The sequence below is a fragment of the Dermacentor andersoni genome, chromosome 6, assembly GCF_023375885.2.
Source record: "Dermacentor andersoni chromosome 6, qqDerAnde1_hic_scaffold, whole genome shotgun sequence".
Taxonomy (NCBI): domain Eukaryota; kingdom Metazoa; phylum Arthropoda; class Arachnida; order Ixodida; family Ixodidae; genus Dermacentor; species Dermacentor andersoni.
The window spans coordinates 92,066,111-92,080,339 of NC_092819.1; the positions used below are offsets into that span (position 1 = coordinate 92,066,111).

The following is a 14,229-nucleotide window of genomic DNA, read 5'->3' on the forward strand; positions in this document are numbered from 1 at the left end:
GCACTTCCTACAGCGAAGCTGTTAAGTGCTAGTTCCCCCAGGATCGTGTCCATGTGTAGACACAAAACTATCTTCAACAAGATTGGCTCCGCCGTCATCGTCTTCTCCAGCGTCGTGCATTGGCAATCACTATTCATCTCATTGACAATCACTATTCACATATACTGGTGCGCCCCAAGACAGTATTTTAGATCCTCTTTTTTTTTTTTAACGTATATATAAACAATATTGCCGGCATTGACACAAACTTAAAATTTATAACATATGCCGATGATAGCACTGTTCTACTCTCCGGAACTGATGAAGCCGATCTTGCGTCAAGACGTAATCACGTCCTTGAGAAGCTCGTATTTTGACCATTCTAACTGCCTCAAAATTAACCTAGGTAAAACCAAGGTACTTTTCTTCCGTGCAAAAAAAAAAAAAGGGTAATTAATTTAGAACAGGAGATATACTGCGACGGGCACAGGATTGAAATCGTCAATGAATATAAAATTCTCGGAGTAACATTTAGCTCAGATCTCGCATCGGATTCGCATGCTGACAGCTTATGCAAAAAACTTTCTATGACCACAGGAGCTCCAGCGTGTTGCCGTGCAATTATCCCAGTGTAAGCGAAAAAAAAGTATTCTGTACTGTTCGTTTCCCATATTAATTACTGTAATCTCGTATGGTTGACCACTACACAAAGGAATATTACGAGGATTTGTTTATTACAAAAGTTGTTCGCAATATGGCAAATATTGATTATTTAGCTTCCGCAGAAAGTTGTACAACATTATGAAAATACAACATATGTTTGAATTTCCCGTTTTGCGTTCATTCTATGCATCTTCACCCACTATTAAAAACTTTATTACCACAACAGCAGTGTTTCAGCAATATACCCATGTTCGTACGCGTTGTCCTGACTTTCGGGTAATACCCCGTTTCCGTACTTTTTAGAAACTGCAACCTTTGAAATATTATCTCCCGTTACTACTCAATAAATGCAAAGATACAGCGAAGCCCACACTAGCATTACTACGTCAGCTCTTGTTTCTTTTTTTTTTTAATCGTACCTACGACTATCATTGTTAAGAGGAAGCTTTAGCTTGGGGGCTCCTATGTAAGTACATGTAAAAGGAGAATTCGTCTTTCTCGGCAACCACTGCACCAAATTTGACAAGGTTTGTTGCATTTAAAAGAAAAAACTTAAAACCCACTGACTGTTAGTTTCGTATTTTTTATTTAGGTTGTGAATATTTTATGAAAAATTGGCTAAAATCGATAATTTCAGGAAACGAAACTATGAAGTTTACAACTCTCACTCAGCAATGAAAAATGACATAATTCTGTGAATTGCATCTAATAGTACATCTAAAGTGGACAAAATTGATATGCTACACATGAAGATAAAACTATTTAGTAATATGGAAGTACAGCTTTTGCAGAACCCTTGTGCGCAACGTAACAAATTCACGTAAGATAAAAAATGACATATTGAATTTCTCCGCTTTCGATGATCTAATGGGTTCCGTTTACAGAACCGCGATATCTGTTCTTGATGCAGAGCTATTAATTTATAAACTTCGTGCTTCTATTTCTTTTTTCGAAGTTCTGAATTTTTGAAAGTCTTTTTTAATAAATTCAGGCCCTAAATCGAAATTACGCTTCCAATAGTCACTATAATTAAACTTTCTCTCTCAAGTACAGCAAATTTCTTTAATATCGTTCCAGGGGTTGTCACAGAAAAACGGTTATGCGTTTTACATGTATTTGAATAGGCCGCGTCGGAGTTGGGTCCGAGCTAACGCTTCCTCTTACGTTACATACATTAACAATTCTTTTTCTTGTACTTCACGTTGTAGTGCTTTAGAATGTAATATCTTTTCCTGATGTATTATGTGTGTATCTGTGTGTGTATATGTGAATTCATATATGTATATATATACATATGTCCCCCCCCCCCCCCCTTTTTCCATTAGGCACGACTTTTTTTCATATTTTTTCTTCTCTATCTAAACCATTTTTTCGACATGCGCGTGTAATCAAGCCCTACCTTCAATATGGTGTCGTGGCCTCTGTCAAGCTGCAGACCGCAGCTTTCAGCCCTGCCAACCACCAAACTTGTTTTGGAAATAAATAATTTGAATTTGAATTCCACAGCTGGCTCGTTGGCGCCCCTCGGCGCTACCGCGCGAACGCGCTCGTGCCACTGCTCCCGCATACGTCGTCGTCATTAATTATTTAATTCATCAAAAAACACAGTGCCGTAACCAATTTTACAACGAATTACAGGGAAGCTGTTAAGGACTAGTTCCCGCAAGATAGTGTCCGCGCGTAGACACATAACTCCCCATACGTGGGCCGATACCGACGATAGTGCAATGCCGGGCGGACCCGCGGCGGAGGTGCAGTTCGCCATTAAGGGGCCCGCATACACAGCTTCGCTGGTCATCCTTCTTCACAGAGCGGAAAATAAAGTTATTTCACTCACTCACTAACTCACTCATCACGGAGTGAAAGGGCACTGAGGTTTTGTGTGTGTGCGTGCGTGCGTGCGTGCGTTTCGCCGGTTTTCTTCGAACAAATTTTCAAACTAGCACCAGCTTTGCGATGAGCCCTATCAAACTTACGGCAAAAATCCCATGTTGCCCCACTTGTTTTTTTTTTTACCAGAACGTCTTTCGTTCGTCGAAACTCAAAAATTACTGGAACATCCATGCATTTCATCGCAAACTTTGGGCATGCATATCTCAAAAGTCGCGGTGTTCTCAAAAAAGTCACCGCCTACATTTCTGAAATTGCAATATGTGCCGCACGTTAAGTACTTAGTTAGAAAATTAATTAGCGATACGTCGGTAAATAGCCAAATAATCATTTTGAGTTTTATTGTGCACATAATGTTCGCCTCTGAGAGTAATCTAGCTCAAGAAATAAAATTGTGCTGCATGCAGCGGTTATTTTTTTAAATTTCTGTTAACCATTACAGAAAAAGAAATGACCCCTGTACAAAAACTCATTTTTTACCAGTCCCCCACAGTGTATATGTGTGCCATTGTTACACAAGGTTTTTTTTTATTATTATTATTATATGACGGCACTGAGAACGGCGTTGCTTTGGGTGCCGAAAACGCCAGCGATGCATCTCACTGGGAAGACTTTTTGGCGTCGACTTGCGACGAGAACGCAGCTTTTGGCATCCATTAGCGAGAGTTATAGAAGACTAGCTCACGGTAAATCAAAACTGTGCCATGTTCAAAAATTCTCGTCTTTCTAAAAAAAGAAAATACGGGTCGAGGAGTATGATATTTAGACTATGGCACATATACACAGCCGGGGGTCTGACCAAGAAGCGGCCCGTATACATTTACAATAAAATGAAAAAAAAAAAATACAAGTCCCACACAAGTTATGTCCCACTGCGGACGTAGCATGGGTAGGCGAGAGCACATATATAGGGGTGAACGCCAAAGACGCAGGAATGAAGCGGGTAAATTTATAGCATTTCATTAGGCGCTTCCCGAAAGCTGTTTGATTCACCTAGATTCCAACGTGTGCGTTAGACCTGCATAAATTCTATTTCTCGGCGAGCTCGATACATACGGGTCGACATGTTTTTCGAGTAATAATGGTATGTGTCATATATATATTTGTATTCGCACATAGAACTCCCTTCGCTATTCTCTCGACTGGCGTTAAACATTCATTTCATTCCCCGTGACAGTGTTCTGTCGATGTATCGCGAACAACTTTGCATGCGCCTGAACTAGTGTTTGCTATTCGGCGTAGCATGTGGATGGTATAGTGTACAAATAAACATTACACGTCATTTTAAGTTGCGACCTGTGCGGTTCATAAACAAACATTACATACGATTACACGTTGTATAAAAAAAGTAAGGACAATTGAACATGGTACGTTCGGTTTCAGCATTTAGCTTACCGCTTCACTAAAGCTCGGTTACATATTGATTCCAACATGTGCGTTGGAGCTGCATAATGTTTCGACAGAGCGGATAAAACTGTCTCGTCGTACGTGAAGTTTATATCCTAGCCTTATATTTCTGAACAAGTGTGCTGCGGAGTCGAATTTCTCTTTAGGTGCCTGGAAATAGAGTTCAGCAGCGACATTCGTGGCACGAAGTAGAAGTAGTATACGCCGCCACGCGGGCGACGACGGGTTTGTCAACAAAGCTCCTTGCGTCATGCCACAGACACGCTATATCTTGTGCACGACACACCGCGTTACTCTTAGGAGTCTGCTGTTAAGGTATCATTGACAGCTTAAATTCCTGGTACGTGAGCCTCAACCGAGCGCGCGCGTTCGGGCGTTAATTAACAAAGTTAATTCGTGGTCGTTCATCTAATGACGCCGCTACGTCACGTCGTTTTCGATATGCTTAGTCCACCCGTTCAGCGCCAATAAATTCTGTTGGCTCAAAAGAGACTGACGTGGCTTCATTTCCTTGAAAACCTTCCAGGTAGCGCTGCATTTAAATAATCGATTCCCACAACTGTTCTATAACACAGGACGCCTACATTATAGCAGATCACGTTATGACTGTTATTATGTTAGCAGATCTACATTATGTGTAAAATCCATTTCAACATGCTACTAGACACAAACAAAACAGGTGAACTGCCACGTAGGTTGTGTCTATTAAAAATGCGTCTTTTCCATCACCAAAGCATATTCGCCTAATGTTCTTTCTACCCGCCGTGGTTGCTCAGCGGCTATGGTGTTGGGCTGCTGAGCACGAGGTCGCGGGATCGAATCCCGGCCACGGCGGCCGCATTTCGATGGGGGCGAAATGCGAAAACACCCGTGTACTTAGATTTAGGTGCACGCTAAAGAACCCCAGGTGGTCGAAATTTCCGGAGTCCTCCACTACGGCGTGCCTCATAATCAGAAAGTGGTTTTGGCACGTAAAACCCCATAATTGATTTATAATGTTCTTTCTGAGGATTATTTTGGACATGGTAAACGTTTGCGATTTTATGTCCACAAAGCACTTGGGAGAAGTTGAGCTGTACATTCCGTAGTGCAAGTTATCTGTGTTTCCCACTTGCAGTAGAAGCCAACAGAGTTGGAACACTCCGTCGTGTCAACCTTATGCTTACTTTTCTTATCTGGATTACTATACTTTTTACTTTTCTTCTCTTCTTGCTGTAGAACCTGTATAGATATAGTGTTCGACGTATTCTTCCACATCAATCTCACCAAAGCAAACAATTTATATCAAAGCCGAACGAGGACTGCTGACTCTGTGCCCGCGTTTCTTGTTAATCTTTTCTTCTAGAGCATTTCCATAAACATGTGCAACCAACTGGCCCCATCTCTTCTTGCTTTAAGTCTGTATGCAAATATATGTGTAATCTACTCCATGGTGCGTAACACGGCGTGCCAACGACCCAAACATTTAAATAAATAGGTCTCGCAGTGGTCGACAGATTCCACTCGCGGACAGCCGATTAGCAATTCTAAGCAACGGAGCTCGCTTTTCGGGTAAAGGCGGTATCGGTTGCCAAATTAATTCCGTAGTCGCCAAAGCAGAGATGATGTTGCCTAAGATATCGCCACATTAATGAACTGCGTGCACACGTTTGACAAAAATAACAGAAACAGTAGCTTCTTAAAAGGCGCCGGTAGAAGTAGGACGAGAACATTCCCGGATTCCGGGGGTCAATTAAGTCAAACATACAAGTTTTTCCTGCAGTGTCTTATGTAGTGCACCGGCCTTATATTATTGCGGCCCGCAAAACCGCAAGACACAAAAACGTTGCACAGGCAGTAACAAGACTTCGAGCGGCAGCTTTATTAAAACCCTTGCGCGCTATCTAGTCGCAGAGGATTTCATGCCACGCTACTGGACCCACTTCCTCTAGTACATATATATATATGGACAATCTCACCCCACTTATTTCCTCGCCAAATTCCGCTGTCTTGCCCCATCCTTGCTCATAAGAAATGTCTGCTCGAGTGACTTTAAAAGCACTGCTACGTTCCGTGAAATTACCGTGGCTGTATGACAGACCGCGATTGTTGTCAAGTGCCTCATTGCATTTGCGCGGACAAATACTTTTTCCGGTTTTGTTCTCTTTTTCTCTGTCGTCCTTTCTGCCCTTCCCCTTTTCTACCAAGTATCTGGCGTTGCGAAGCGGACATTTATGGGGCGTGGAACAAAAGCAGCGCAATCACCAGAAGACGCAGGAAGAAAAACATATAACGCGAGAGCAGATTAACAACTGCAGGGTTATTTGAAAAAAAAAATTAATGGATTATGAATGCAGTTTTAAACGGGTGAGTATATTAAAAAAAAAGCCCCTGCACCAGCGATCTGCACCAGTTTGCATCCGTGACAGTGAGGCACTTTAGTAACAGCAACATGGATGGCTACGAGGAAATAAAAAGGCATCTTCGTTTTCAAGTGCCAAGGTTCGTTAGCTAAAGGAGCTAGAATTTTCTTTCAGTTTCCCTGTGATAGGCGTGAAGGACTTCACGCGTTGACTTATCGCGGTGGCGATGCGCCATATCGGTTTTCTAAGTCTTTTAGAGGTAACCAGTGCTGGTGGTTGATTATGGCCTGTTTGCATATGCAAGGACATGCGTGCATAATTGTCATCAAAATCCTTGTTTTTCTAATAAACTTGCGGTTGTTAGTCAGCGGTGCGGTGGCTGCCGAGCAAAACGATTTCTCCGTTCCAATGTATTTAGATAGGAGCTCCCAAGTTACAGATTCTCCTTGATAAGACATTGGGCACATTGAGAGTGCGTACATCTGTGTCGACTTATGTGGCGTTCCTGTTTTTGGATGATCGCTGTATCAGATTTTTCACCCATCAGCTGCAGTAGCACGCCGGCCCCGTCATCCAAGCAAGCAACTCTAGCTTTTCTCTCCTTCTCTCCTGTCTTCTCTCTCTCTCTCTCTCTCTCTGAGTTACCCGATTCTGGACCACGATTTCTGTAGCGATGCCTTTTTCAATGCTATGTTCTATCGCGCTTCGTCAGTGGTCAGATTGACGCTTAGACTTCGTATGTTTGTGACATGTGTATGCGTATTTCTCAACTGTGCATTGAAATATCCGGCTCTAATGTAGCCTACATTTCCATAGGTATGCGGTTATTAAACAACAGGGTCATTCCACGCCAACTGTTCCAACCATGGCGATAGAGGAAAATCATTCCTCTCAAAAAATTACAAAAAAATACACGTATATAGGCATTACTTCCACGGTATTTTCCCAAAATATATTGAGCAGAAAAAAGATTTTGGGCACGTGAGGGCCATTTCAATTTCTCGAACTCATATAAAACCAGGTGTGAAAAACAAATTCACCAAAAATTGGCAAGTTGGCATGGAATGACCCAACAACAACAATAAAGCTCCACCGGCGTTAACAATGGGATCAGCCAGCCGGGAACGCTGAAAACAGAGCACTAGGCATCCCTATAAAATTGTGACCCTGATTCATAATAACCATATTTCGAGCGGAAGAACTAAGACAAGGTATGAGAACCCTTGGTTTTTATCCCTTCGTTGTTTTTGTTTTTATTAGATCAGGGTTGAGTTCTCGATACATTTTTTATATCCCTGATGAGATACAGTTCGTAAAACCGGTTCCGATTGACAAAAAGATACCAGCTCCTCGGATTCCCTTATTCTTCTTGCTCAATCATATTGCACGATGAAACACGCGAAAGACAGCAGAATTATTAATAAAAGAACCGTAATAAGTAACGAAGTCAAAGAGAAAAATGATGCAAAACAACGCACACATACTTAAAACTAAGATTAGCAATAAACTTTACTCGGTTTAACGTTCAAGTGCCCCGAAGAGCTTCATTGTGTTAATTTAAATGTGGTGCTCGACTGATGCCTGTTAGGTAAAAAATAAAAATAGCGCAGGTACGAGTCGCAGCTGTTGCAGCTCCGGGGTGAAAGTCAGTCAAGAGAGCCGCGATTCGTTAGTACTCGTTGCTGGGACACTCCACCACTGCTTGCGCGAAGAGCCCCGTCAAAGTTACCGAGTCACCGAAAAACGGGAGACGACAGGGGAGAGGGGGGGAGGAAAGGATGGCGCCGATCGGCGCTGCGATACCGCCGCCCCGCGAGAACGATGGATCGCGTCGGTCCCGACCGAGGCCGTCCGCGACGAAACGAGATAAGCCGCGAGCTAGATCGTGCCGCCGCTACGTTCATGACGGGCACGCGCGTTCAACAGGCGTGAACGGCGCTGACGTGAAAAGGAAATACCGGCTCGGGCGATCGGACGATGATAAATATCGGTCCCGCTCTCACGGGCAAATAGAAAGCGTGTGGCTTTTGCCAAGTCATTCCGCGAACTGAGAACAAATGTCGACGCGTTTTTTTTTTCTGTTCTTTAGTTCTTGCATACACTAAGTACCCACGTGACCACGGTCGCCGGGGCGACGAAGAGGTCGGAACAAATTGGCAAATTGTTGAGGCGACAGAGAGAGAGAGAGATATTGGGTGGGAAGGGCAGAGAGGTTAACCACAAAACAATCTGGTTCGCTACCCTGCACTGGGGGACTGGTAAGGGGAAATGAAAGGCGGAAAGAATAAAAAAGAAATAAAACAAATGCACGAAAAAAAAAGAGAGCAATAAATACCTTGCACGAATCTATAACGAGGAATAGGAGGAGGAGAAATAGTTAAGGGGGATGCAGTAGGAAATAAGTTTATGGAAATGAGTGCAACTGAGTCAAGTCCCAGGCTGAATTCGCAACGCTTTTCTTCGAGGCCCATTCATCGTTGGCCGGCCACTTAATGTAATATTCATTTCACTTTATATTTCGGCGTTACTGGTGTTCACTGCGGCGCCTGGAACACACACCTTATAGGGGAGCACATATTGCGAAAGAAGTGTCTTGCAGAAACGGGCGAATGTTTGTTAGAAGGCCACGGAATAAAAAGGGGACGCCAAGAATGCCGAATGTCGAAAACCGAACAACACGAGAACATAATCAGAATACGTAACGCAAGAAAGCTTAAAACTGCTATGCTTAACTGCGAGCCGAAAACAGGATTACCAGGGGCGGTACTTTGCAAGCATCGTTATCTCCGATTCCATTGACTTTTTATCATGTGACACGGCGAGTGGACCATGGCGGGATAGCGAGGGCGCGGCTTAGCGCCAGTCGCTAACAAAGGGCATATGGAGGACAAATGAAATCATTAGAATTGGATTAAACAAAAGGATTAGAGGATTAAAACAGAAGGAATTTAATGCGGCCTTAAAATAGATTAGTTACAAGTTGTCTCGAAATAAAAACTCACGCTGAAGCATTTACACGTGAAGAGGTCAATCATTGGCATTCGCAAGTAGTAAAGCGATGGATGCGAACATTCCGGTGGCGGCCATTACTTTGTTAATGTGATGTGACAGCTGTTCAAAATCGATGAAGCCAGCACTGTCGTCGTGCCCAGAGCTTTTTCTTTTCTTTTTTTCCATATCTGTATTACGACGATTCGAGTATCCGGTTCGGGAACCCTTTTGGTACACCGCCTTTGCTACATACATACATATTACGTTTGTTATACATATATACGTATACGTTTGTTACATACATAGCAAATATATGCGAACGTTCCAGAAAGAAAGAAGAGAGAAAGACGCAGAAATAAAGAAGCATCCTGAATGCCACTTCGTTGCGTGTGAGCAGCTCCATTACAGGTGTCATGGGTTTAAGAATGCATGGTCCTCTTGGGAAACATCTGCTTTGAATCATGCATCTTTTAAAAAAAGGTTCGCCTTTTCTAGCACCATTCGGGCTGTAAAGGGTACATCAAATTTTGGCCATAATCCAGAAAGCTCACTCTGGCAACGTGGGTTTCTTTTTTCTTTTTTGTGAGCGCGAGTGCACACCAATCTACTACGTATTGTTGACTTTCGTCTGTCTGCGCGATAACTGAGTATCAATCGATGGCTTTCATCCGCGTTAACGTAAATGGCACTCAAGCAGAGTGTCGCTGGCTGACTGTGTCGTTACGCCGCCAGCCACTCACACAACGTGTACGTCTACAAAGTGCTGGCAGAGGCATAACACCGGCATAAGGGACGCTTCTGTACGAATGTAAGTAGAAACAAAAATAAAACGCAAAAATGCAATGGATAAAGGGTCATATTTTACTGCCACTTCAAAAGCAGGCCGCGCTGCTACAACGTTGAAAGAATCTGCATTCTTTAGATCTGACTCGGGCGTTTAATAGAAGGTTTCCACTCGAAGTGCGCTATTATACATCCGCATCATAGCCAGAACGCTCAGCCCCCTCCTAGCGCTGCCAGAACGAGTGCATGTCCTAGCAGCATTAAAACGTTACGCCCGCGAAGCAAACAAAAAAAAAGCTATTTCAACTGTCGCTTCGCCGTTATACTTACGTAATACGAGGTGCCGCGTTTACAATATTTCACTGCAACTTTGCCGCCAAAGTTGATGCATCGATTGTAACTTTGACAGCCTCCGTTCGGCACGCCTTCTTGCGGTGTTGGAAAATAGCAGTGGTCGCCGATATACAGCTTACGCCGCACTGGTACAGCCGATTGTACGAAGGCAAACGTGAATCGGCATTCTGCAGCACTCCACTGTCAAACGGGCAAATAAAACAGAGACACGATACGGAAAGGAAACGTCAATTCGACGAGAATAAATGTTGTATAGGAGATTGACACAAAGCCTGAGCTCCAATTTTCCCTAACCAAGTGCTAGCATGTGACCGAGTGTTCCAAATTTTGCCCAGCTCACTCACTGATGCGGACGGTAGTCATGTGCTGTGTCGCTTAACCTAAACAATAAACCTCTAGAAGACAAGCGAACATGCCCGTAACAAATTTAGAGAGACAGAAAGTTCCGCACAATGTTCGCAATGCAATTTAAGAAAGAAAGCCGGTTAAGGAAAGGTGATGGCTCTGCTTTCAAAGGAATGCTAGCGGAACGAAGAAGCAGCTGCTGACGAACAGTTTTCAAGAAACCTGCAGACAAATCTAAGAACTGAAACGCCTTCCTCGCATGCAGGCCCTTCCATATCCCTGCAAGAGTTATCTTGCTCATTCAAATACACCAGTAGTGACTTGTATTACTGTAGAAATTTCACAAGAGCTCAGTGGGATAGCATGACATGAAACGTTTGTGTCGTAAGCGTTGCGCAGGCACTACAACTACTGCTTTCACCCATAAGAAAAACAAGAAAGAACGATTGTAGTGGCGGCTTAGTGATGATATGCAATGCAAGACGCACTTCGCCAAAAAAAGGTCTCCTTGCTCAGTTTGCATCATGTAGATCAGCATGCATTTCGAAGACTGAGCAGAATGGGGTGACAAAGTTGAATAAGTGTTCTCGTAAAAGAAGGTTTCATTGCTCACTGACAAGGATTGGTGCATTGGCCTATGTTATACCCAATTAACGTTAGGATGGCTGAATAAGGTGGGTGAGAAGGGTATTTAGAAGGCACATTTGCTTAAGCACGCAGAGAATATGAACAAAGGCGAGTTTAGGGCCATGGCGGTCTAATGCAGGTCGGCGCGTTGCTGGGGATAATTACTTAGGGCTTGTTAGTCGGGATGAAGCAAGGCATCGACCCAGCCAAAAAGAGACACACGTCACAGGTGCTAACAACTTCTTTGTAGAAATATAGTGTATGCGAGTATGGTCCGTTGTTACGAGTTAGACACAAGACAGTCAACTAGGCTGTTTCTTCCCGCAAGCCCTACAAAGCTGTGAAGGCGCCGTTTCGAATTTGCGCGAAAGTCATATCTAGTTTCCCATGTTTCCCTACTTTTATGAACCCGTCCAGAAGTTCTTCTTGGACAGCTTGACACCATGGTGTCAGTTTCGTGTCGACAGAAAGCTCACACGATCGCGAGTGCAGAAGCGTCGCGGCATGTGTGGTATTGGTAATTTCTTGCCTACGTGTTCTGAAAAAAAAAAAATGTGCAGAGACAAAGGTTCGACAAGATTGAGGTGTAATGGACAGGCTGGCCACATTAACCGAAACATGTTCATGGCTAGCTTAAAAACGAAGAAGAAAGAAAACTGTGGGGAAATTATTTTTTGGGCACGTTCGCTGCGTGCCTGCCTGCTTGCTATATTAACGGGTGAAAAAAAAAGATTGAATCGTGGGTATTTCATGATTCATCATCTTTTCCTGCTTCCACGGACACTGTACTTCACGTCAGTCACTACTAGCGCAGATACCTTTTACGTGTTTACTACATGTCTCGGCTACGATGCAACAGCAGATTTAAGTAAGGTACGTTAGACGCTTTGTCGGCGTGGGTAGAGTGTATTTTCAATGCTTCTTAGTGGACATTACGTGTACACCATTATGTATTTGCGTATGCGGACGCTAATTTCACAAGTAAGCTCAATTATTAATAACGAAGGAGTTCGTTCCTGTGCGTTACCCTCGTCTTTCCAACGTCTCCATACCGCCGTGTCCCGCTAAATTGCAGTAGGGAGCATCCCTTGCGACATTCGAATTTTATTCGTCCAGCTTTAGCTCGGTTAAACAAATTTCCCGCCTTCTGCTGACGTGCGCATTCCGCGACAGTATGCAGAAAAGGGTCAACGTGATTCCGGCACGCAGCTGACACCAACAGCGACAGCGGCTCGTTTGTGAAAGCAGCAGCCGGCCCCCATATATCGCGCGGGAGGCAAATGGGGAAGGCAGTGACAGATGCGTCTGATGCTGCACTGCCGTCTCGAAAAAAGAAAAAAGAAAGCATGAACGCCCACACGCTCCAGCACAACACAAGGCATGGCCCCTGTCACCGGCGGCACGCGGAAGAGGGGACTGCATCATAACACACGAAGCCGCGTGACAAACAGAAAAACGCCGGAGTCAATGACAGCGGCGGGACGCTTTGCCCTCCCAAACATCCGACAGGCACAATGAGTCTCGTAGAGTGAGTTTACTCGGAAAATTGGGAGCAAAAAAACGAAGCAAGAAAAAAAACGACGGACTTACGAAGGTGGGCCGACGACGCCACGCCCACGGCGAGGAACCACACGGCGACAATTAGGCGCAAAATCCAAGAGAGCGCGGTGTAGGATCTCGGTGACGCATGCAGCGACGGCAAAGTTAATCCCGAGCGACGTCGCCGCACTTGAGCAGCCGGCGAGCGGGTTGCCATTGCACGCACATTCAAGGCGGGCACGTGCGCGCAGCATCTTCTACCCTCCGGACGCTGGGAGGAGAAGCCCGCGCATCGTGAGGAACCACCACGCGGCGGCGACTTTGGAGGCGCTCTTCTTTTGCTCCGCGAGAGAGGAAAGCCGCAAACGCTCGGAAGAGAAACGCCGGGCTGCTTGAAACCACGCGCCGCCGCTGGTGACCCGACGCGCTCACGGGCCACGCTGCCACTGACGAAGCAGTTGTGGAGAGAGTGAACGTGCGCTCCCGGCGCGTAGCGCATGCGCGACAGAGAGGAGTTCGCTGCTTGTTCCGTTCATTCGCGCGCGGCCCGCACCGGCATCTGCCGCGAACTGCTTTCCCAGGGAGGGTGAGGTAGGGAAGCCGGTGGCGCGGTTGAGTCGAACGGGCTCTCGCGTACGGTCGAGCGATGGTGTTGAGAGGAGGTGCGCGACCACGCGACAGGGGCTCACATCGACCTACCTACCTTGGCACCGACGATCATGAAGCCTGATTTCCAGTTGAATTCAGTTTATTTTCCGGAAGATCACCCGGAAAGAATTCTGAGTAAGGAAAAAAAAGTTAGATTCAGAGGTTTTACGTGCCAGCAACCCGATATGATTATGAGGCACGCCGTTGTGGGAAATTTCTGGATTAGTTTTCATCACCTCAGGCTCTTTAACGAGCACCTAAATTTAGGTACACGGGCGTTCTTTGCATTTCGCTGTTTGTGGGTGTGCAGTTTTTTTTTTATAATTATTATTACTATTTTTTTATCCTTTTCTCTATGTCACCTTTCCCATCCCTTTGCCCCTCCCCCAGAACAGGGTAGCCAGCCGGAGATAATCTCTGGTTAACCTCCCTGTCTTTCCTTTGCCACTCTCTCTCCCTCCCTCCCTCCCCTCTCTCTCTCTCTCGCTCTCTCTCTCGCTCTCGCTGCCATTGAAATGCGACCGCCGCGACCGGGATCGAACGCGTGACCTCGAGCTCTGCAGCGCAACGCAATAGCCGCTGCTACTGCGGCGGATCATGCAAAAAAAAAAAAAAAAAAAATGCGAACTCAGCTGCTTCACGAGACCCATAATCCAACCCC

General features: G+C 45.0%; 1 protein-coding gene across 2 annotated transcripts in view; it reads right to left on the reverse strand.

Annotated features, from left to right (window-relative positions):
• LOC126522590 (protein eva-1 homolog C-like) overlaps positions 1 to 13,547 on the reverse strand; it is a 172,003-nt gene extending 158,456 nt beyond the window's left edge. Inside the window, exon 1 of one of the 2 annotated variants that reach the window (XM_050171362.3) lies at positions 12,972 to 13,547. In XM_050171362.3, coding sequence (XP_050027319.3) covers positions 12,972 to 13,419 — 448 coding nt within the window. In that variant the 5' untranslated portion in view covers positions 13,420 to 13,547. The remainder of the gene's footprint in view (positions 1 to 12,971) is intronic. The other variant, XM_072288824.1, reaches the window with a different exon arrangement.
• Positions 13,548 to 14,229: the final 682 nt, after the last annotated feature.